Source organism: Diadema antillarum, unplaced genomic scaffold (genome assembly GCF_040938485.1).
Source record: "Diadema antillarum isolate AM-2024a unplaced genomic scaffold, OU_Dant_1.0 seq00000890_RagTag, whole genome shotgun sequence".
Lineage (NCBI taxonomy): Eukaryota > Metazoa > Echinodermata > Echinoidea > Diadematoida > Diadematidae > Diadema > Diadema antillarum.
Genome location: NW_027271754.1, coordinates 228,912 through 255,046, shown reverse-complemented (window position 1 = coordinate 255,046; position 26,135 = coordinate 228,912). Strand labels below are relative to the sequence as shown.

The 26,135-nt window shown below is 38.3% G+C and overlaps 1 protein-coding gene across 4 annotated transcripts; it reads left to right on the top strand.

Moving 5' to 3' along the window:
• Nucleotides 1-1,229: 1,229 nt before the first annotated feature.
• On the top strand, nt 1,230-26,135 carry LOC139740907 (ETS translocation variant 1-like). 4 transcript variants are annotated; one of them, XM_071651492.1, is made up of 8 exons: nt 1,230-1,467; nt 2,039-2,483; nt 3,357-3,574; nt 7,679-7,747; nt 14,211-14,279; nt 15,671-15,834; nt 17,255-17,497; nt 20,034-26,135. In XM_071651492.1, the coding sequence occupies exons 1-8, from the start codon at nt 1,302-1,304 to the stop codon at nt 20,187-20,189; spliced, it is 1,530 nt and encodes a 509-aa protein (XP_071507593.1). In that variant the 5' UTR covers nt 1,230-1,301; the 3' UTR covers nt 20,190-26,135. The 4 variants fall into 4 exon arrangements, with proteins under 4 accessions (XP_071507593.1, XP_071507592.1, XP_071507590.1 ...); XM_071651491.1 differs by having other exon boundaries at nt 15,668-15,834; XM_071651489.1 differs by having other exon boundaries at nt 14,208-14,279.

Sequence of the window (26,135 nt, the reverse complement as noted above, 5' to 3'; positions counted from 1 at the left end):
ATCCGTGTCAACCAGCGCTTCGGCTTTCACAGCTAATGCACTGCTGATATTTCAGCATTGCGTAAGGTCATCATCACCAGCTACGTTTGCTCGTTGAAGGAGCGGCCGGTCTCTTTTTCCTCCCTCTAACGAATGGTCTGCTCTGCTTGTTTGCCTGTTTTCACACGGATTAGTCGCTGAAAAATATGAATTGGCAAATTGGCAGATGAAGCCACGCGGAAAAAGCAAACCATTTCTGGTGTATTTTGACGAACCGTGGTAGCCGAAAGTGCTATGAGTGGTGGTGTTAAGATGACATGCATCCATTAGGCACATGTGTCATATTAAAACGAGTGTGCAGATATTTGGTGAAGATATCACACACACGCGCACACACATAAAATCCTCTCGTGTATGGGAGCAGACACCCTATGAGAACAGAGATGATTGTTTATGGGTAAGCCGCCTGAGGGTATGATAGTTGATGGTTTCATGGAGAAGGAAATCCAACTATTGGGAGGAAAAACATCCGAAAATGTGTCTTCTCCGATTCATCTTTTAAAAAATTCATCTTCATCTTAAAAAAAATCGTCAACACAACCACCACATATCTCTTGTAATATCAATGTCCGGGGTGTGTTGGTAACACACTTCCTTTCCTAAAGAGGGCCTGTACGTTCCATTTTTTTTTCTTTCTCTCTTTCTTACATTACCACTCACTGCACCAGAGATACTTTTTCATCATCTTCAAACACTGACATATATGTCGTGAAGATGAGCTGTTGGAGTGGGTATAAAAGTTGGATCACTTCTCATACCAAGAGCACAGAAGAGTTGGGAAGCCCGTGTTGAAAAAAAATGAGCCGCCATTTTCATGTGCCACATTGAGTGTGTACACTGCAGCAAGTGGAGCTTTTTACAAGTACGACCATTTGATATTCCATGATTTTATCTATTATCAAGCTCTTCAGCATGATGAAGCTATGCAGGATATGCTCTTGGACGGATAATGTTGCCTGATTTTTAAAAACAAAATAATTAAAAAATTCCAAGAACATTTTCTCGTGGAAGTTTATTGTGTCATTGTGAAGTTGCCATATATCAACCACTCAGTGAACAAACAATGCGTGCATTTATTTTGTATGCGTGTATGTATGAGTGTTGGTGAAGTGTCACAATCTAGGGGAAGAAAAAATTTGCCAGCTATTTGAGACTTACTAAATGCAAATATTTTATTTCATCGTTTGTTCATTGCAGTGCCGCTGAGCATCAAGATCAAGCCAGAGCCGCGGAGTCCTGGGTACCACAAGCCATGTGCTCACATGAAGTCACCAGCGGCGGCGAGCACCAGCCACCGCCACTTTGACTTTGACCGGTTCGAGCAGAAATTTGCGTACGGTGAGCAGGTGGTGGTGGACAACCCGTTTGGTGGACTGAATAGCCAAGGGCTCTCCATAGCCATCCCAGCCCCATCTCCCAACAGCACAGGTAAAGTGGGACCACTGGGTTTTGTGCCAATTTCTATTAATTCTTTAAAGCTTTAGGGCACCCTAACAAACTCACTTGTGTGCTCTTTTCTCCGTTTGTTTGTTTGTGGGTCTTTTTTTTGAAAGTTTATATCCTTTTGTGTAGGTGTATACGCTGAATGGTAGAAGTTATATCTCTTTGAGCTATATTTTCCCAAAAGAGTATTGGCATCATGCAAAAGAATCCTGAAGAATGCTTAAGGAAGTTAATGATCTTTAAAAATATTTGGCTGACAATTGTCCTAATGGCATTATATGTATATAGATGTGGCTTTCATTAACTTTTTTTTTGCATGGACAAATTCATACACTGGCATCTTCTTTCTTACTCTATTTTGTTTTTCCATCATATTGATTTGAACTAGAAATTATGATATTTTGGTGTTGTTTCAGTGGATCGTTGAGATTCATATGAACTAATGTGACATGTTGGAAGGAGGTCTTACTCAAGCATTACCAGTTGATTGTAGCTAATGTGAATATTCAGTTAAATCTGAATGTTCCTGTATCTGTATTTTCCTTTAATTGCACAGAGGGTCACCCCAGCCCTCTTGGCAGTAACAGCTCAGATGCCGTAGCGCCACAGAGTTCGCCAGCCGGATCCGGAGCATGTAGCTCCAAGACTGGCACCACTGCCACCTCTAACGGTGGGGCGGGCAGCCCCTCCATGGGGGCCCCACCCCTGGACCTCCATCCTGCTGCAATGGTGCCCCCCTCCATCGACCTCAACATGAACCGCATCATCAAGCAGGAGCATCCTCCGGTGTCGATGTGCAGCGGGGGAGCGTGCCGTGGCGAGGAGAAAGGAAGAGACGTGCCGACCAGTAACAGCAGCAGCAGCACCGGCAGTGGCTCCCGGCCGGGTACCATGGGCACCTTCAAGGAGCCGATGGTGCCAGGCAGTGGATTCAGCCCAAACACCGGCCACTTCAGGGCCCACGGACCGGGTCCTGGCCCAGGGTTCTTCCTAGAAAAGAGGTAAATTGAGTTTGGACTTAAAATACACAGAAAGTATGCCTTTTGTGATGCAAACTTCTTTTGAATGTAGTGAACATTTGATGCTAGTAAATGGGTGTTTCTTGGCAGCTTTTTCTTATAAAGCACAATTATAGTTATCTTCTTCATATTGTATGCCTGCAGCAACATACATGTGCTGCCCACAACAATTTGCCAAGGAGAGGTACGACACTAAAACTCTGTCATCGGTCGGAATTTAACATTTTCCTCTTTTGCAGTACTTCTGTTTGATCTCATACATGAATCAGATGTATAAATTCAAATTTTGAAATTAAAGGGTTGATTGTTCCAAAGATTTCAGTAATAATAAAATTGTCTTTGCCAACACTGCACTCATTGCGATGGACTGTGTCATTTACAGGAGAATGTCTTGTAGATTTGTCTTGTCTTGTAGATATGCACCTGAAGTTCAAATGTTCAGCAGATATAAGATTTCAATTCAGAGTAGCAATTTTTTTTTTTTTTTTTTTTGGGGGGGGCTTTATCTGGGATTGTTTTCATATTGAGAGTCAAAATCAAGGTAACTGACGCTTGTGATTTATATGATTGTTACTGTAATATTGTTTAAATTTGTTCATATTTATATTTTAGAATGTCTTCCTGTCCATCAAAAGCTAGTGTAACAGTCTTTATATCACATCTGCATGCTTAATTGCAAGGATACCAAGACTGCAGATTTACCCATATTTTTGTAAACAAAGTCTTGAGCAAAATTCTCTTTACTGCCAAGGCTTTTATAAAAAAAAAGGACTAACTTTGACTGACATTAATATTAAATATGGAAATGTTAATGGAGTGTGACAAAGAACATCTTCATCTTTCTTCTCAAAACAGCAGGTTCCACAGGCAGACTTCAGAACCTTGCTTCGGCAACCTGCCCCATCCCTTGGGGGCAGGAGGGGAGGCCCACCCATTCCAGCGGCAAAACTCAGAGCCCCTCTTCATCCCTTTTAAGAGGGATGTAGGAGGCCACATGGGGGAGCGCTTCGACCACGCTCGATTCCCCCAAGCCATTGTGAAGCAGGAACCAGCTGACTTTGGCTATGAAGCAGGTATGACTGGTTCTTTCGTATATTGCATTTTTTTTGTTTCGAGCTTACAGAAAAATAAATGGTGCTGACATTATTTTCCAGTGATTTCCACAAGATTATTGTACAAGATTTGTAAGTTTCTTTATTTTCATAATTAGTGCAATGTAAAACTTTGTAGAAACATGCAAGATCACACAAATTATCACATGGACTCCTATCTATTTACAAAATTTATTTATTTATTTGTAATCTTTTGCAAGGTAGCCCATTCACCAATAAGCAGAGATCTTCCATGGGGCCCTAAATATATTTGTAAACATATACAGAAAAAAAAAATCAAATAAGATTCCATTGTGATTTTAGAAATATATTTTAAAGTAATGCAAACAAATATTAGTTTAGCAGAACATGAGATCAACAAAATGGCAATAGAAAAAAAATGAGAAATATTCATTAAATCACAATTATGTGCATGTATCATATGGATATCACCCATTATGAACTAGTCAGTCTTTGGCTGTGTTTTACTTATTACAACTTTGTTTAAACAATCTTTCAAATAGATTGATGGAAAAAGCTGTTCTGATTGAATTATCAGCTTATACCATTCAAATTTAGAAGATACAATTGGACTAAACTTCAACAATCAGTGCAAAATCTTGGCACACATAGACTTAGTCTACCTGAATGTAAGGAGGTGCTAAGTTATGTATACATTTATATATCATCATGAGGCAACCACCTATGATTTGATAGAAGCAAAAACAATAGTGTAAAGGTATTACATGCAAATCAATTCCTAAATTGAACATACATTTTGATGTGTGTTTTGTGTGTGTGAGTGTGTGTGTGTGTGTGAATTTGAAGGTTTTAGTAGGTAAAATTCATTTCACATCCCAGCAATTTCAATAGGTTTCCTTGGTAGACAGATTGTTTGGTAACATGAGGAAACAGATTCACTTGATGGAGCCAGAGAACAATGATATGTTAGCTTCAAGAAAAGACAAAAATCAAGGAATAGAAGAAAGAGGAGACACACAAAACTGCTGTTCAGAGAGAAAAAAAAAGAATGCTTGAAAAAAATATTTATTTCATCAGGGCCAAAAGTCTTTGAAATAAAACACTTCTTTCCATTATGATGCACGGTGTGGATATCCATATATTGATGATAACATATGATCAGTTTCTGTGCCTTTTTTTTTTAAATCTGTAATTTATCATATATATTTTTTTTTTTCTTCAGAGCAGCTGGTAAACAATATTCCAACATTGCTATGTATTTGCTTTGAAATAGTAATACCCTGCTGTTCCTAATCTAATGAAGCAATACTTTGAACTGAGAAAACAAGAAAGGAAGATTTCTGAGATCACTTCAAAATACACCACAAAATTACTTAACTTCATTATACCCCCGCCAAACGAAGTTTGAAGGGGGTATATAGGAATCAGCGGACGGTCGGTCGGGCGGTCGGGCGGGCGGTCGGGCGGGCGGTCGGGCGGTCGGTCGGGCGGTCGGGCGGTCGGTCCGTTGCAAATCTTGCGTCGCGAACTACTTCCTCAGTTTTCAACCGATTCCCATAAAACTTGGCACAGATGTGTGCCTTGGGTTGTAGATGTGCAAGACATATTTTTTGACAGTACCCAAAAGTACGTTGCCATGGTAACGGCATATTATGGGCAAAAATGGGTACAAATCTTGCGTCGCGAACTCCTCCCACAGTTTTTGATCAATTTTTATGAAATTAGGTACAGATGTTCATCTGAATATGTTAATGTGCAAGACACATATTTCCGCAGTGGCAAAAAGTGCGTTGCCATGGTAACGGCATGTTATTGGTAAAATATAGGGCAAAATGCTTCATGGCAAAACTGCTTCATCAGTGTTCTTCCAATTCTCATGGAATTCATATTGAATGTTTGTCTTAGGATAAAGGTCAGCATGACACATTTCTTGACAGTGACAAAAAGTATGTTGCCATGGTAACAGCTCACATATTATGAGCCAAAATGATGGAAAATTTTGTGTTGCAAACTACTTCCTCAGTTTTTGCCCAATTTCCATGAAACTTGGTACAGATGTGTGCCTTTGGTTGTAGATGTGCAAGACGCATTTTTCGACAGTACCCGAAAGTACGTTGCCATGGTAACGGCATATTAATGGCAGAAGATCAAGGAAAGATCTTGCGGATTTAACTACTTCCTCAGTTTTTTGACCAAAGCTTATGAAATGTTGTTTGGCGGAGGTATAACCAGTCACTGTAGCGACATTTCTAGTTTCAAAAGGAATGGTCACAGAATTAAGCATCATCAGGGCATAATGAATAATAGTTGAATAAAACAGTGTGGTTTAACAGAAAATATATTTTTGACAACTATGCAGAATTTTGTTCATATGCTACAAAGGTAAAAAATTGTGCACTGTACATCACATAATATGCGAGACTATCAGATTTTGACATCTGCACTGTGAAACTTGCGGTAAAGAATCTTAAAATCTTTGACATGTTTGTGTGTACATTTTGTATCATCACACTGTTCTGTGATGTCACTTTATAATAATTTGGATGTTTAAAGCTGTTCCTAATAGTGTGATAAGGATAATAGTACTGTTGTACTTGTAGTGGGAGCAGTATTAGAAGTAGTAAGACTATTTTCTGATCTTCAGATTGCATGCTTTCATGCATATTATACAAATGACAAAGTACGCAATAGTACATGTTCATATTTTTGCCCCTGACTTGCTGGGTTTGGTAACCGTCTTGTAAGACAACTCGCTCACTTTTTTTTTCTCTCTCTCTGTCTCTCTCTGTCCATCAATCTATCTATCTATAGATCTATCTATCTAATCAGTCTTTCCTTTATACATGTGCCTCTCCCTTCCCCACTCTTCAATTTAAATCTTCATGAAGTGATATCAGGCCAAAGTAAACTGCATACATTTACGTGAATGCATCCCCTCCAATAAGATTTCATTAAGCTACCATATTGAAACGAAGCATATATGCACACACACGCACATACACACACACTCACACACAGACAAATGCACAAGAATGCATACACATATGCACACACACATACATTGCAATTGTGCAGGTGCACACCTGTACCTCTTTGAATACAAATGAGTCAATGTTTCTGGGTACTTTAGCCTGCCGTCTTGACCTCGGGTTTTATACTGCAATTTTAATGTGCCAGCACAGCTCCTTGGACATCCAAGGCTGTATGATGAATGAGCCGATGTGTTATGTTTCCATGTATCACCAAAAAGAAAAGGGGGAAAAAAACCTAGAAAAACAGTGATCTTGATTTATGAGAATTACTGACCCTCTCCAACCACTAAGAAGGAACAGGATTTAGCTGTCAGGAAACTAAATTTTGACTTGTCACAGTAAGATGAGGATATTTCTCATCCTATACTCTCCCTTGACAATACTGATAAGGAGAGGAGAATATCAATGCATATGTTCCATTTCTTTCTTATCCTGCCATGCAAGCATTCAAGTCAATGAACTTTCAGAGGTATTGGAGACAAATGTTCCATCATTGTGATGCATTTTAACAGTATGTCTTTGGTGAAATTGATTTGTTTCAGCAGTTTAAGAGGTGGCCAGATACATACAGGTTGGTGGTGGTGTGGGGGGGGGGGAGGTGGGGGTGGAAGAGGCATAGATTAAATTTACATGGAATATCTACAGAAAAAAAATACTGTGTATGCATGCAGTTAAAGGGAACTCAAATCGAAAGAGCAATATGGATTGAGTGAAAGCAGCAACATTAGTAGAACACATCAGTGAAAGTTTGAGGAAAATCGGACAATCGATGCAAAAGTTATGAATTTTTAAAGTTTTGGTGTTGGAACCACTGGATGAGGAGACTGCTAGAGGTTATGATGTATGTGTGGACAACAATGTAAAGAAAATATATAGAAAAATTCACTTTTCTAGCATAATGAAAGAGCATGTGACTAACCGCTTTCAGAAAGCAGGGGGAATAATTGCTACCCTTAACATATGTCAGTATCAAGTTGATGGAATGTGTAATTTTCATGAAAAGTGAATTTTTGTGGAATTCCCTTAAATATTTCATAAAAGTGAATTATTTTACTTGTCACTTCTTTTGCAGAGGTTCCCAGGTCCTGCAACAGTAGCTTTCCAAGGCCGGAGATGTTTACACATCCTTGTAAAGAAGAAGGTAAGAAAAACAAAAACTAAACAAAACAAAAACAAAAATCAACAACTTTTCTTTTTCAAGTGTGTCTTTGTGCTTGTATGCAACTTTTCCATTGAGGAAGGTAAGATGCTTTTTTCTTAATGCTTTTATAACAAGAGGAATTATGCTTCTGCGTCCATCCACATGCTATCATTTATTGCATATTATAAGTCAATATATGATTGATGGATGTTTGTATGTGAAGTTATTTAGTGGACTTCTATAGACAGTGAGCTCCTCTGAAGACGTGAGGCAAAGTATAATGTGAAGGTCAAATAGGAAGGCCTTCTTGAACTATCTGAAATGTCACCATCAGTCCAGTAATTTTAATCATATTCTACCAAACTAGTCATGGGTAATGTGCAATAGAGTGATCAAACACTTCGTTTTGAGGTCAAGAAATTCAGGATGACGTGAGCAAGGAAAATGTCAATGCTTTGTGGTTTGTGTGCATCTGGATATTTTGATGAGTATGAATGGATATTGTGATAACAAGTTGTGGTATTTTTTACTTCTAGATTGTGCCTGATTGTGTCTTTGTGCAGTTGCCTCTTGTCCACTTCTTCCCACCACCCTTTTCAGATGACACTCTTTGAAAAAACTTTGATTTTTAGGTATTGTCATTACGTCTTCTTTTTATATGCTCCTGGAATTACAAGAGACACATTTCATAAGCCTTATGGCAGTTATTGCAACTTTCAGTAGCTGCAGAGACAAGACCAAAGAATTTACATATACGCATCATTGTATGAGAATACTCATAGCTGATTGGCTGTTGTTCAGCTGCCACCATGGCAATTGTGGCAATAAGTTTGGCAATCATTTTTTTATGCCATGATCAGTCTTATTGTCGGGATTATCATTCTATGATGCAGAAAATGTTATCATTCCTCTTTAATTCTTCTGCCGCTACTGCTACTACTACATTCATCATTACAAATGTACTACATTGGACTCCCATCATAACAAAGTCCTTGGGACTGTCCGATTTCATTCGTTGTATCGAAATTTTGTCATAACCGAACAAATAAACAATAAAGATACATAGAGTGGATAATCTTGCGGCCTGAATTTTTACTTTGTTGTAACCGGAATTTCGTTATAACTGTGTTCGACATAACGGGAGTGCACTGTACTATTTCTATGATTACTTAACTGCTGCTGCTGCTGCTGCTGCTGCTACTACAGTACTCTCCGCGTAATCGGGTATCGCTTAAACGGGTACTCCGTTTAATTGGGTAGAAATGTCAGAGTCAGTTCCACTGCACATTAAAATTACCTGATAATCGGGTTGCCTCTCCGCATAAACGGGTAAATAATTTTCTTCTAATCGAATTTCTACCCACATTTTATTGCATATAACACTTTAAGAAATCGTGCATGTCAAATTTTCCATGGCTAATCGCATTCATTACACATGTAGCTGGCACTCACAATTGCATAGACAGACAGGAGTTGAACACACTTGCGCTCCTCCCTTGCTCTGCGACAACATTCATAATACGAGAAGTTTGCAACGAAAATCAGGCCATGCACCAGCTCCATAATTTTGCTTTCCCCAGTCAATTCTCGAAAAGTAACCCGACGTTCTACGTTACTAGTGCACGCAAAGAGACGTGTTCATTTCGGGAAACCCCTGAGTGTAATAGCGAGGATAATGATAATGATAATGATAATGAATAACATTTATATAGCGCTTAATACTGATGTTTCTAAGCGCATCAAATCGGGGAAAAAATAATATATATAACGTAAAAACAAAATACAGCATTATGTACATATTATGATAACGACAGCAACAACAACAACAGCAAAATTAAGGTTGTGTAAACAGATAAGTTTTCAACAATGACTTAAACCTATCAACATTTTCAGCGTTACGAATATTAAAAGGAGTCTATTATAGTCAAACGACACAGTTTTCTGAAGACATATTTGCCCATAAAAAGAGTGTAAATTATTGCTCGTGACTGAGCAAGTGTAAGGTATGCATAATGTGCAGTGCAAGCACGCGTGTTAAGCATACAGTGTAGGTTTTTGCTGGAGTGCACAATGCATATAAATATACATTGTGTGTGAATGAGACGCTTGCACGTTCTTCTGTTAATCGGGTACTCCGCTTAATCGGGTAAGAAACGCTCTGCCCGAGCCTACCCGATTATGCCGAGAGTACTGTACTACAACTACTACTACTACTACTACTACTACTACTACTACTACCACTACTACTACTACTGCTACTACTACTACTACTACTACTACTTCTACTACCACTACTTCTGCTACTACTACTTCCAGGCCTCGAAATAGGATTTTGGAGGGGCAAGGCCATTTAGAAAAGGGCACTTTTTCCAAGCGGCCAGGGCACTTAGGTCAGTCAGAGGGGCACCAAGGCCACATTGGAAAGGGCATGTTGGGTGTTTATGAAAAAAAGAAAGAAGAAAAAAACCGAGAAAAACAAACAAACACACACACACACACACACACACACACACACACACACACAAAGTGCAACACACAACAAAAACCTCTTCCCTACAGCTGTAACACATTCCCGATTTCCGCGTTTCTATCAGTTGAAACGACATTTTTTAAAACATGAATAAAACAACAGTAGGTATTGATTGAAACTCGACACCCTTTCAGGCCAGCCAGGCCAGGCTGCCATGTAACTTCAAAGCACATTCCGACAGCTGGCTGGCAAAACCACAAGGCAAAGGAATTTGCGCGCGCATGTGCGGTTTCTTCTGTTGATTGGTCTCTCTCTCTCCACCCCTCCCCATTCCCCAGTCTGGCACCTTGGCATCGTGGGATTTTTCTTTTTTCTTGGTGAACTTGGTGTTCACTCTTTAGTACTCTATCTGAATATGTGCTGCCAAGCTAGTAACTCTATGGCCGCTGCGCTGCGGAGGCAGTCGGGATGGTAAAAGCCGGTCGGGCGTACACGTACGTACACGTCGTCTCGTATCTCGGAAAGATACTTTGAGTTTGAATCAGATATATTGGGACGCGAGTGAACTGAAGGTATGATATTTGAGATCAGGAAAGTTGTTCAAGCTTATTAAAGTGTAGACTTTGAGAAAGGGCATATTATACGTCATAAATAATAACTTTCGTTCTAAAAGGGCACCTCGGCCCCAAGAAAAAGGGCACATTTTTTTTTGGCCGTAACTTTGATCAAAAAACAAAAGGCATTGCGGCCAACGAGAGAGGCACCGACGGCCATGGCCGTCTGTGGCCGTCGGTTAATTCGAGGCCTGTACTTCTATTTTCAATGGTATATCACTTTCACAACTCACTTCTACTACCTCCATGTTACCGAAGTGAAAGTAGTGTGAAACTTGTAAGTTCTTTATAAAAGATCAAAGTTTATGCCACCAGCATAAATTGACCTGTATTTATAGCGTTAGAATGAATAATTTGTATTATACAACTCTCACAGCACTTGCGTAATTGTTTTGTACCATTAGTATATATATATTTTTTTTGTGTGTGTAAACAATTCTCAACATTGTCATGTGCAATATTTTCAGCAAGAATTTAGCTGCCTTGTAAGGAAAAAAGTATGTATATCTGAATTCAGCAAACAGTTTATTTTGTGTCATTCTCTGCTACAGTTTTCCTTAATGCCATGCAAAAAAAAAAAAAAAAAAAAGACATTTTATCGCTTTTCTACGTTTCTGGAGAAAGATTTCCAAATCACCACACAAATGTATGGAAAGGGATTGTTTCACATTCTGCAAAATGTCAACATCACGATGCTTCATTTGAATTTCATGATCAGCATTATGGCGGATGAAAGGAGACCAGTGAATGACAAGGATTATTGTATCAGGCAATCTTATTCATGCTTTTCGTTGGATGCCCTTGACGTAAATGTTGCCAGAAGTTGCTGGCAGGGTTATTTCCTTTCATCCCCTGCAGGATGACATTTTCAGAGATCAAGAGTAAACAGAGTTAGATATGACTGTATATCTACTATTATGCAGGCTTTTCTGTAGATCTGTCAGCCACTATCTCCCATTCTGCCTCTCTGCCTGAATAGATCTGTTTGAAATCTCTCCTTTTCATATTCTGTTTATTTCATGAATGCTCTGAAGGAACATAACAAAGATGGTCCTCTTCTTCTCTTCAAACCTTCAAACTTCTGTATCTATCTCCCCCCCCCCCCCCCCATTTGTTCTGCCTCTCATGTATTCTTTACTCTTATTTTACTCCTGTAGTCGTAACAAAAATGACAGTCCATGCCAGATTAGATTGAACAAACTAGATTGAACAAAATTCAAATGAATGAATTCTTTGGCAATTTGTTAATGCCTTGCAATAAATGGAAGTTGTAAATCAAACAAGCAGAACTTTCAAAGTCCCCCCCCCCCAAAAAAAAAAAAAAATGTATCTCAAACAAGGAAGTAATGGAATAGTTTGTTTTCCCAGATATGAGGTAGCAATCACAGTCAATTATTCAAATTGAAGGAGAGGATGATGTTGTCATCCTCTTTTGCTTGCACACAAATCCTAATTAAATTTCGCCTCAGGGATAAGACTTCAAGAAGAGTAGATTATAGTAGTTACGTTCACACGCAGTTGCCAAACTTGAAGTTTTGGTCGAAAATGTAACTGTCGATGATTAGCTCCACTCGTGAATTCATGACGCGGGTTCACACGCGCACCTAAACTTTAATATTCAACTTAGGAGAGAGTCCCGCTTGATGATTACGTCGGAAGTGCAGAGTCTTTGGCAGATGACCTTGTGCCCATACAAAATAGCCCAGCGAATGAGACCCGAGGTTCACACTAACTCACAAGCTCGTTGATATTTGTGTCCACACGGAGCGAAAACTACGAGTGGGGACCCCCCATGGCTCGTGGAGAGAGCGTAAACCCTAAGATGTCTTGGGGTTCTAATCATCAACTAAACTTTAAGATTGCCAACTTTTGAGTGTGTCCACATGGTGCTAAACTACGAGCTAATCATCGAGAGTTAAGTTTTCGACCTAAACTTAAAGTTTAGGAAGAGCTTGTGAACCTAACTAGTGTATTCTACTCATCACATTGTTCTACAGTTGTAGTGATTAAGCAAAGATGACCTTGTTAAGAAGAGGTATTTATACTGCAAACCGAGGGGCAGCAGGCTGTGAGGCAATGACATCATAACTGCCTGATTTGCATAGATGCGACTGTCAACGATATCACTGTTAGACGAAGACTTTTTAAATATTCAGATTTTGTAGCTTTCTCGATATAATCTATAATGCGTGGTATGTTTGAATTTACTCTTCCTCCTCAAGAACATGCAGTAGGGTTTCCCTTTTATAATTTTCTAGTCAACACTTGCCAATGCTGCAAGGGAAAAGTGTCTAATTCAGAACAATTCTCTCATGTCCTATCCTCCATCTTTTTTTTCCCTTTTTTTTCATCAGCGTAATCTCCCTCAAGGGATTATTCTCCATTGTACTTCTTTTTTCTCCTTCGTAGCATATTCTGTCTGTCCTCTTTTTTTTTTTCTCTCTCTCTTTCATCCTTGGCACCTAAGCTGCAATGTATATTCATGTTATAAGCTAACACCCCTCTTTGCTCTTTCTCACTCCCCTTCTCCTTCCTCACTCCAATGTCCTGATTATATTATATTACTAGTCTTATTTTATTAATCTTTGTTTCTTCTTTCCCTCTCCTGTCTATTTCTGTCTCTTTCAACTCCCCCTCCTTCCTCTCCCCCTCCCCCCCCCCCCCTCCTCCTCCTCCTTGCCCTCCTCCTTACAAGACAAAGACTGGTCATGTAAATTGTTATGTGGATTGCATCTGAAAACAGTAATTGTCTGAAAAGGTCAACAGGATGAAATTTCTGGGCCATGGATCAACTGTGACAGTGTTACCTGTATGGCTCTTGTCACAACTGGTCTTTTCCCATTCTGGATGTCATTCATCTGTTTGTGTCTTGCCAAGTAAATGGCCTTCCTGAGTTGGCATATGAATCTTTTTTTAAGGATTTTTTTTTCTTCAATTTTGATTGAATGCAACGTCTCTCTGGACCTTATGTATTAAGTGAACAGTCAGCAGTGCTGGACACGCTGCTTCAATGTTGGTTTATGAGTATCGTTTGTGCTTGCAGGTGAATGGTCAGCTATTTTGTGGAGGAGATCGCAGTAGTGGACTTGTTCGGCTTCAATTACCCATGTATGAATCGCAGATCTGTCTTGTATGTTACATTGGGTGTTTGAAACATGAAGACTTTAAACTAGAGTGGATCAGATGTAATTAATCAAAATAGTAAATCATCTCCTTGTCTATGTGAAAGAGTGAATGAGAACAGATCAATTATGTTCATTGCTCAACCCGTTTGAGACTAGTCCCAAGTATTCTCGAGCTTTAATATTTTTTGTGTTGATGAAAATGTAGTTCACAGGTGTATCTTTCTTTTTTGTTTCTTCTCTTTGTATTCCAGTAGTTCAGGGGGACCATTCCAGACCATTTTATGACGATGCCAGTGTCCCTGAAAAAGGACCTGAAGTGCATAGTGAGTAGGGATGCCAATGAATAATGCATACATTTTAATAATGAAACTAATAGTTGGTTAAGAACATGTCCTCACAGTGATACTGTAAGTATTATCATGCATTATGAATATTACTTGGGGGATGAGGCTTCTGCTATTGCCATGGCTGTTCTCTTTATACAACATCACCATGCTCTTGTGCATGCATTATATCTGACAGCAACATAAACAAAAAGAAAAAAAGAACAGAGCTGTTGAAGAGATATGAACACACCAGAGTGGACTGATGGTAGATATGACGGAGATTTGTTTAAAATAGTCAGTGAATGCGAGTCATTATCTGTCAGGGCCATTACCAAGCTTTGCTACATGTAATTTCAATGGCATTGTGAAATGGCATTGTGAAATGGCAGTGCCAGGGCAGTTAAGTGTAAAATATCATCTTAGAAATCAAGTCAAGTTGGATAGGGTTAGTAAAATGAAAATTGGGAAAAAAACAAGTAAAAACAATGCACAAATAGGATCAGACAAAAACATGTAGCTGAGAGAATGCCTGCTGATTATCAAACAATGTAAACAACTACAACAAGGCATCATGATTACCATGTTGTGTTGTAATGATAGGTTATTAGTTTATTGATGCTGTACAAGGTATGCTTGATTAATCTTTCAGTACCTGGCATGCCGTTGACCGTCCATCTCCAAAATCAATGAACTGCCCTTGTGTTTGTGTGTAATGTGTTCTCTCATGTGTAGCAGATGTGTGAAAGCAGGCATGTGTGTTTCTTATCATTTTCTGTTACCCTACTCTGGAGGTTCATCTTCATAATTATATGCGTGATCAATTGTCTAAAACTCATATGAGAGCATGGACTTTGCTGCTCAAATTCAAATTTAATACTAGAAGTGCTTTTATACTTCGTTCTACAGTAATCCCAATGTGTTACAACATGTATGCAAAATACTTTATATTTTCTATAAGAAGTAAAAAGAAATCATAAAATTTTTAGCCAATTTTGTTAATTTTTTAAGCAAGCAAAGAAAGTAGACAAATACATGTCTGAAAAAAAACTAAAGGTTTTGTATCTGATATTAATTGGATTCATATTTACATTATTTAGACGTTTTGTAGCTACCTGTCAATTTTGTATTATTTGTCTTTATTATTATATGTGACATTTATTTTGTACCTGAATGTTTAAATGAATAAAATGTCTTTGTGAAAAAAAAAGAACTTTGCTGCTTGCCACACTTAGCAAAGGTCAACATCACAAGGAATTTCCTCATGAACTTTAAAGGGATGATAGCCTCACACTTCCACACATGGTATTACTTTCCCCTCTTTCCCCTCTCTGTCAATGCATTTTTATTTCAATCTTTTATTTTTTTTTTGAAATCTCCCTCTTCAGCAGGCGAGGGACGTCATGAGGTTGTGCGAGAAGGTCCACTCTACCACAGGCGTGGCTCCCTGCAGCTATGGCAGTTCCTTGTCACACTTCTGGAGGACCCGTCCAATGCCCACTTCATCGCCTGGACTGGGCGGGGCCTTGAATTCAAGCTCATTGAGCCAGAAGAGGTATCTATAATATCTTCTTTTTTTCCTTTCCCATTCACAGGGTAGTTAGCCAGTTCAGTTAAAATGGATTTTTGAAATGGGATCCACATAGGGAACCCTAAACAATGGTGTAAAAAGTAAAATGAAAGATGTTAATTTTCTAGGACTAAATCACTGGAAGGAGGAAGTTATGACAGGATATTGAATCGCACGACATAAAATATTATTAGACCTTTTGAATACATGAAACAGAAAGTAACTAGGAAACATGATATAGCAAAAATGCCTTCTGGCAATTAGATATGTGATGTTAGATTTTAATGTGAATGAATTTCTTTGGAGATGAACATGTTCATATATTTAATTCTTGAAAAGTTAAATTTGTTTTCATCAAGCACTCGTAATGAATGTTCCCTGCTTTAGTTTGAAGGGTTGGTATAGATATGGTTGAGATGAGGATTCAGCTTTTTGCTTTTTGCGAGGCAAGTAGAACCACTTGTGAAATATTAAATAACATACAATTTTAAGAGGGATTCTAAATTTATTTGATGAAAATTGTTTTTGAAATGGCTGAGATATCCACAAAACAAAATAAAACAAAGCAATCCTTATAAAAGATGGGTCACACCTTACATTTGGAGTGCTTTGTTTTGGATATTTCAGCCATTTCAGAACCAATTTTTATCAAATATTTTGTAACAGGTGTCTCATTATCTCACAAAAAAGTTTTAAACCTGAAGCCCCATCTCAACCCAAACTATATCATCCCTTTAATCATGCTAGCCTAGGCTTGAATAGCAGATCAGCTGAGTCTCACTAATTCTGCAGAGGCTCCATGAAGAATTAACTTGTCGTTTCACACCCTAACATCAATATAAATCAAGTCTCCTTGGTTTTGGAATCATTATTGCATACTGAGATGCATTTCATGCACACACATCTGAGAATTTATTCTCCATGAAAATTCTATGTAATCTCCCTCCTGATTGTGATACAATGATGTTGGTATGCCCGAGCTAGGTTTCCCATGGAGGAATTCCGTGATAATCATCGGATTGTTTGTGAAATGCTCTAGGTTGCAAGACGCTGGGGAATCCAGAAGAACCGCCCTGCCATGAACTACGACAAGCTGTCCCGCTCGCTGCGCTACTAATTAGTGAGACTCAGATCAGCTGAGTCTCACTAATTCTGCAGAGGCTCCATGAAGAATTAACTTGTCGTTTCACACCCTAACATCAATATAAATCAAGTCTCCTTGGTTTTGGAATCATTATTGCATACTGAGATGCATTTCATGCACACACATCTGAGAATTTATTCTCCATGAAAATTCTATGTAATCTCCCTCCTGATTGTGATACAATGATGTTGGTATGCCCGAGCTAGGTTTCCCATGGAGGAATTCCGTGATAATCATCGGATTGTTTGTGAAATGCTCTAGGTTGCAAGACGCTGGGGAATCCAGAAGAACCGCCCTGCCATGAACTACGACAAGCTGTCCCGCTCGCTGCGCTACTACTACGAGAAGGGCATCATGCAAAAGGTTGCTGGGGAGCGCTACGTCTACAAGTTCGTCTGTGACCCGGAGGCGCTCTTTATCATGGCCTTCCCTGATGGTATCCACACGCCCCTCAGGGTCTCTCTACCCCCCTCCCAACACGACCAGCGATCCCTGCTCAGACAGGTAGGTTAAAAGAACGCATCAGTCATTTTTTTTTTTTTTTGCCTTCTGTCTTCCTTCCTGTGTATCATTTGTGTTTGTGATGCTGTTCACACCTGGTCTCCACTTGCTTGTGGTATATCCAACTTGTCACTCTGATACAGTTACTTATAGGAAGTGCAGAAAACTTAAATGTAGGGTTAATTGGCTTACAGGTGGGAATTGTGAAAATTGGAAAAAAAAAAGTGATATCTCAACAACCACTATGTTTGAATATGAAGGTCCAAGAATTTTTGGAAATTCTAAACTCTGTGGCTCCTATCAACCATATTACCGTGGATAGAATTTGAACTTAGCTTGTTCTGCTGTGTTTGAATTCCTGGTCATGTTCATATGTGGCTGCATCTAAGCTTCCAAGTCAATCTTCTTTAAACTGTGTTTATCTGGTGGCAGACTTTCCTACCATTAGTTTGGTAGGCGTGGAGAAAAGAAGTTGGACAATTATTGATCATTTGAAAGTGTACTGGGGGATTAAACATACTGTAATCAGAATTTAAGCAATTATAGATGACTTCTTTTTTGTGTGGCTGATAAAATCATCTCAACTTGCCCTATTCAGTCATTGTGTATAAGTCAAGAGAAAAATCATTTCCCCTTATCAATCTTCAAAACAACCTCACATCAATGTTATCTTAGAAACGCAGGGTAGTATGTTTTGGTGATAGAATGACCGCTGAATATGTATCAATTTGTTCTATCTACCATCAGTTTTATAACTGACGATTCTAGGGAATCATGAAAAAGTACAACCACTTGCATGCAAAGTTGTACTCCTGCATATTTGATATGGCATTGGCCTTACCACCATGGGCTAGTTGCTGGCTTGTGCAGGGAGGGTGCAAGGAACCCCATAATAAAGTGAGGTTGACTGTTTATGAATTCCAAGTCCACTGCCTATCTCACAGAGGTTTAGTGACCTTAATTATAGTGATTGCATTCCAAACAGTGTCATGTTGTGCTCCAAGAACCCCCCCCCCCCTTCCCAATGTCTTCCATGTCTCATGGAATTACGAATGCATAATAAAAGTACAACCAAGGCTTATGAAACATGACACTAAAAGCTTTGAAATTTCTTTGTAATCATTGTTAAGTATGTATGATGTTATTATCCATTGCACTGTCTCATTTGGTACTGACCAAATGAAATTATCCTGTTCATTCTTCAACCGTTTGCTTAGATTGGTCTTTTTCAGTATAATCAATAATAATTGATGATATATGTATGCATATACAACTATGTAGATAGATAGATAAATAGATATGAGAGATAGATATACATTCGTACATGCATACAGACACATATGCAGCCTCTTGTGAAACTGTAATTATAACTGATATAGTAACAAGTATATACTCTAGTTCCAACACTGGCATATGTGCTAATATCTTGTGCCACCTGACAATGCACCAGTTTGCGACATTGACTGAGTATCTGAAAGGCAGGATATTGCCACTTTTCTCTCCTCCTTCTTATCCTCTTTCGTCATTCAAGAACACCAGACATGACCGGGAAGATATTCGCCTTATTAGGGCTCCTCATGAATATTCAATGAGGAATTCTGCAATCTAAAAATCTATAAAGAAAGAGAGTAAATTCTGCAGACCTTGCTTTGACCATGCCCAACTCATCTGTGGTCTGTCCTGCAAACAGGCCAAGTAATCAGGCCGCAGTCCTCACAACGTGCTAGTCAATGAATTATGTACAACTCAAGGAAGTTTCAATTCTGTGGCAGTGAGATGTTGTGATAAATCATGTCGCCCTAACAAGCAAAAGAATTGCTTGTAATCAGGAATGGGTTGATAAATGGTCTAGCTACATAATGGGAAAAAAAATAAACAGAAAGGTGGAAATGAATAGTGTGAATGCTTGGTGATACTCATTTCCCATTATGCATTGTGCCTCTTGTATTGGGATTTTTTTTTCCCCTTTAAATGAGGACATCTCAAGAGATTTACAGCACCTCTAATTTGAATTTCCCAGAAGTGCACTCAAGACATTCTGTGATAGCCATTGTAAAGTGGTAGCATGAGAAAAATCAAAGGAAATTACACTCTGGAAAGAAACTAGTTCATGTGTCTATTGTTGTGATGTGTACTTTGAGGAAACTGAGCTTTTGACTGCGCTGATGGGATTGCAGCAGTATTGTACTCAATCTCTTTTAGAATGGCACCATATTATCATAACAAATGAGCAAATGGAAATATTAAATGCTATTGTTGAGTTTCAGATCCATTTATTAACATAGTGACTTATATAATTTTCTCTCTCTCTTTCCCTTAGACACACCAGCATGAATGAACTGTCACATTACATCAAATTTACCCCAATTATGCTGATTCAGATTTGTGGATATCTTGGTGGCAAGGAAAAAATTTTTAGGATGTCTTCTTTGTTAGAGTTATGTCTCAAATTGCATGTAAGAAACTCATTTCATCCTTCATTTGATGTCACTAACGGAAGTAGAAATAAGAATTTGGACTCCTTTCTGTGCTTTCTCAGATGCCACCGGCCAAGGAGGAGAACTGTGTGATGGCCCGCCCCCCACAACCCCACAGCCGGTCAAGTGCCAGCGAAAATTGTGACCTCTTCGTTCCCGACCTCAGCCAGAGCAACCCGTGCATCAACAAGCCCTTCGCAGAGGGACACGTGTACTGATGGGGGGCGCTGCAGGGAAGAGTCATGATCCCAAGAATTTCGACAAAAGGCATGCACTGTGAATCTCCATCTCCCTAGCCCCATCCTCTGCTGCCTGTCTTTCTCTCCTTAAACTGTTTTCCCCTCATCACGTCCCACAAAGTAGGAATCACTGGAATCGTTGTGGCTCTAAACTTTATTGGTCCATCTGTCAAGCAGGAAAGTTTCCATCTGGAAGAATGCAAGTAGCAATGTACCCACTTCTACGTCAGCTCGCAATCGCTTTATGCTGAGGATTTAGCTAATGCTAGTGGGCAAAGGGATTTTTTTTTTCTTTTTTTTGGTAGTCATGGTTGTTGCAGGTTAAAATGCCCTTAAAGATACTGGTTAGGGATATTACAAACACAATATGGGATTTCTGTCACAACTACATGCCGTACATCATTGTTATTTGATGCGAGAAAATCCATTTTGGCCTGTACATGTGTTTCAACATGTTGATTGAAATGAATTTTGATAACACTGATACCAAAAGTATGATTAGATATGTAAAATTTGCTGATGTAGGCAATCTTTCATTCATGGAAATTCTCTTAGGAGTCATAAGGTATCAAAGATCATTTAATGACATTTTGTAGCATCAATGATTGAAATTTCAATCTTGTCTGTATTTGTTTGGGAGTAAATGCTCGTGCTGTGTCAAGACAGAAGGCCGTGTGTCTGATGGGTGATGTTAACTTTGCTACAGTTTACCTGAACCCAGATCCCCTTCTCTTGCAGGGAAAAATTTAGAGCTCAATTTTATTTTCTGACCCATTATGTCAGTCGTTAGCCACTGCTCAGAAAAACATAAGGGGAAATAAAATGTGGCGTGTCGATGGCTTCTCTCTATGCCGTGATACTTGTGGCATTTTTTTTACGCAGACACACAGGAGCATTTGAGCCGATCAGTCCTTGCAGTGGACCACGGGTTGCCTGCTATTTATTTGATGCAATGTGTACAACTTTTTACCCGGAGGATTATCAATCACAAAAAAGGGGGCAATTCATTCACATGAACTGAATCATTGTGATTCTTTGTTGGTTAAGACATGAGACTCCCACATGCAGGGCACATTTAAACAAGATTTGTTCTTGTCTGCTTATGGGGAAAACACTTTGTGACACACCTTAACTGCATGTGCTGCTTGGTGTGAATGGCAGCTGTGTATATTAGTACTGTAGTTGCCACTATGGAATACCAGGAGTGCTCACTGATATGATTAAATCTCAAGCAATGAAACCATGCAAATACCTTTGACACAAAGATCAAAATGTGGGAATACCTTTTGCATGGCTAGAAGAATGTAAAAAACAAACAAACAAAAAAACAAGTGGAAAATAAAAGGCTGCAAGGGGGACATGATGTATTCCACTGAAAATCAATGTGATGATTTGTTTTTTCCCCAGTCTGCAATTGTACAAAATATGTTTTGCACCAAAGAGGATTATATCTACTTTGAGTTGAGGTCAGACTTGTTGATAGGATAGTCAGGAATTCAAAATGTGTAGTCGTTGCTAGTCTTCATAGGTGGGAAGACAATTTTGGCTGTAGATGAAATATGACTGATTTTCATTGGATGTGAAGCATATTTTTTTTTAGTTCATAGTTCACCGAGTTCCTCTCGGACAGTGCACTCTTGACACTGTTATCAAGAACACTTCAGTAATATGTTTGTTTGTTTGTCAAGTTGTTTTTCTTTATCACAGTATGGCCTCATTTTCCTTTATCAATGTGATGGAACTTGAGCAGTGCTCAAAATGCTGTACATGAACTTGTTTGTATGGACATACATGTACATGTCAGAGTCACTTTTCAGAGAGAATATCAGTACACTCAAAAGTAAAAACTTTTAAGAAAAAAAAAAGGTGAAATGAATACAGTACATGGATCTCATATTTTTACCAGTACATGAATATAGTACCAACAAGTAGACAGAGAAATAATCAGATAAGTACTTTTGTATTTTTTTAATGAACAAAGTATATTTCAAACTGATAGCAACTTACAATTGTACATATACTATATACAGCATACTCTAAATATCTTAATATCTGTTCTCAAGATTTTTGATTTTTTTTTTATTCCGTGTGATGCAGTCTGTCAGCGTCTCATTGTGAGGTGTGTGTTGATATATAGTGACTATGTAAAATACAAATGTTGATCAGTAGGAGATGTATCAAGATTGTCACTGACACTAACAGTCTTATGCTGATATCACAATATTTTGGTATTCTTTCATCAAGTCAACATCGAATTCTGTGAAGCGCTGAGCAGAGATACTGTATCATGATTTATGCTTCTTCTTATACTGTTGACATCGCTTTGAATCTGATATTGTTACTTTTTTTCCTGTCTCAATCAGGGCACAATCAAAAAGTAGTAGTATCAATCACATTTAAGCTCTTGACTTCTTCATAATCCTGTCGTAGGCATGCAGCCAAGAGTAACTGTACTTTGGTCATTTTAACAGACTAGAGTGACTGTTACACACTATGAGCACTAGTACTAAGCAAGTGTTAGATGATGTATTAAGTATCTTGCATCTTATGATTATTGTCTTTATCATTGTTCTTGTTCTTACTGTTATTGTTATTATTGTTGTTATTATTGTAATTATTGTTATTTTTGTTATTGAATTATGCATCCAGAAATGCTAGTCTGTTCCAACCATGAATTATCAAGACTACATGTTTGCTATTCAAAGTTTTTCTGTTTTTATGCAAAAAAAAAAAAAGAAAAGAAAAAGAAAAAAAAGAAAGGACATGTTATAAGGTGTCTGTTCAGTAGGGAGAAGTTGAATGCATCACTTGTGAGCTTTTTTTTTTTTTTTTTCTGGCAAGTTAAAACACTGAAAGGGAAAGGAACACTTAGAAATGAAATTATATACATATTTTATCTATGAATTTATCTCAGTGGTCGTCAAAGAGTTGTGATCTTGTGTGTTGCTTTTGTGCATGTGAGCAATCATGCATGGTACTTTCACACTTCAAGTCTTTTTAAAGCTTCTTGTCTCATATCACCATTTGACTTCATTTTGTACATATTTTACAGAGGAAACAAAAAAAAAAATTGGAAAGTGATCAGTGCCTAAGACATCCTGTTTTTCATGAAATTTGTAGAGAGTGTGAACAGTGTTGCAGCGGTAAGAAACAGACAATGGAAAGAGAGAAAAAGAAACTTTATCAAAGCAGATAGTACTAGTCTGGAGGAATGTGTCTACTTTTTTTATCATGTGGATGGATGAGAAAGCCAGCTCGTTTTCTCGGCATGAAGACGGCTGGATCTATTTTTCGTACTCTTGTTTCAGGAATCTGTACAGGTCTCACTTTCTGAAAGTTCTGCAAATATTTGTGTCTATTTTCACAAGATATAGGAGATTTTATCACTGTTGTTTTAGTTAGTGTAGGCGTGTAAAGAGAGAGTGAAGAGTGAGGGGGAGAAAAAGGAAAGAAAGAAAGAAAGAGAAAAGGATCTAGCTTGATTGCTGACTCAATGTATTCAAGATTGTCAAAGATGTCATTTTGGTGGGAGAAAATGTATACCGGTATAATCAGATTCCAACTGATTGATGAAGCTGTGGAATCATTGTCATCATGATATTAGGGAACTTACAGTCTGTATTAGGAATGACTTCCTTGTTGGTTTCCATGCTAAGCCTTGTGCATCCTTCGTATGAGCCTCCAGAATGTTGAGGGGTTTGTAAAATCATTATGACATGTTCTAGTCTCCACCAAGACTTTCTCAGTAGATAAATGTAAAAGTTACCTTGAATTGAAACAAGATTTGTTTCTTTTTCTTTCAATATGAAATGTTGAGCAGTAACAAACATTTTTCTTAACAATCCAATAATTGAAGTGAAACAATGATGATGAAGCTCTTATGGGTTTCCTTCCCCCTTTTTTTATTTTCATGCCAAGCGCTTGTTACTGTTGACATTTTAAGTGACAGATATACACAATCGAGATCAGTTGATGTGTATGCTGAAAATGACTCAGTATGAATAGAATACAGTTTCATGCGAGTCAGATTTTTGTTTTAACTCTTCTCTGTTTTTTGTTTTTTTAATTTCAAGATGAAAAATATAAGTTTAGCGTAAGACTGGAAATGTCCCCTCCAAAACTGTTCACGATAGTTCATGTTCTAGAAGTGATTTTTATGAAGAGCGTTACAACATGACAGCGAGTAAATGATGGATGGAAAGTCATAACGGCAGAAATGTGTGGTAGTGAGATGGAAGTCATACTTTTGTCTCTGTGTTTGCGCAGTACCCTGGAGTGATTAACGTTTAGTTTTTGGGGTTTATTTGTTTGTTCTTTTTCCTCGTTTGAATCACTGTGAAGTCTTGTAAGGCAAGAACACACATCAAAAAAAAAAAAATGCAGATCTAGAACTCATTTGATTTTGTTCTCTTCATCTTATTCACCTTGTACATTATCATACATGGAATGTGTTTCACACAGCTTGTACTTAAAGAGACATTTGAAATTTATTTTTCCCTGTCTGATTTGGATGAGTAGCATCAGCATCTTGTAAATACGCGCAAATGTTATCACATCCTGGTCACCACCACATCAAGCTTCAAATCAGTTTGTCGTATTTGTGATTGATAGTGGATGTCTTTGGCACAGGAAGTGATAAATGTCGGTTGATATTTCATTGTACAACTTTACGTAAGCTCAGATGCAGTGTTGATGTGCATGACATCATTTTGCAATGATCTTGGTGTAATCTGATTCTTTTTGAATAATGTCACAGAGGTGTACATCCTCATATTTTAATACCATTATGGACTGACATTTTGCTCCATCAAAAAACCCCTTTTCAGCAATCTGTCGCCCTCTAAAAGATTTAAATTTTTACCTTTTTTATGCCTCTGCCTGGAGAGTACATGAGGTATTCAGTTTATTCTTGTACATAGTGATGGACATAAACTTTATAGAGAAATTATCAAAATTGTCACTTGATGTTCCATGGGTAAATGAACAGAATTTCTTTATATCACAGAATTGTATGAACCCATGGGAACTGAACAAAGATAATGTAACCTTGCTTTAAATCGTGTCAGAGCACACACACACACACACACACCCATACTTGCACATACTGATAATGAAGTACACATCGATTGTTATTGATGACACAAATAATGCCAGCAATCATTGTCTTTTTTCCCCACTCATGTGTAAAATTGATACTTATGTATTTTGCAGTGTCAGACTCTGAGTTCTCTGTCTTGCTTGTTGTTTTTTGTTGTTTCTTGGCACTTTCAGCCCATTTTGGCAGTGAAAGTATTGAGGAAATTTAGAATATATCTCAAAGCGCAGTCAGATGCTCAAAAGCAAGCAATCATGGAACCGGAGAATTACGCAATGAGGATAAAGTGTACCTTGACTACTGGGCACAACCTCTGTTGCCAGCGGACTTGAACTGGGTAGCCCATGATCAAGAGCATGTGGTCATATTCACTGGCTTAGATCTTGTTTGTGTCAAGCATTTCCATCACATGGTGGGGACTTGGGAATGGTTAGGTAATTTCTGACATTCAGAGAGTCACCATCAATTTTGACATTTCAACCTTCAAAACAGTCGCCCCTATCATCAAATGAGTAATTGAATTAGCTCTGCCGTATATTAAACCTTACAGCTGTTGCATATCATAGTGTGTAATCCTCAAGTTACATTGTCTGGCTTGGGAATTATTGTAATGATGAGATAGAGTGGTAGAGATAAAAATGGTGATTTGTATCCTACCATCTCTACCTTGACAACGTGCATAGCTCATGAAATGCCTTGTTCACTTTTTACCTTCCTGTTCGCGAAAATAGGATTTGTTTATTCATTCATTTTGTTGTTTATTTGATTTAATCCTATCTTCATTCATTGCTGTGAAAGCATTTATTCAATATGCCCTTTTTAATGTTGTG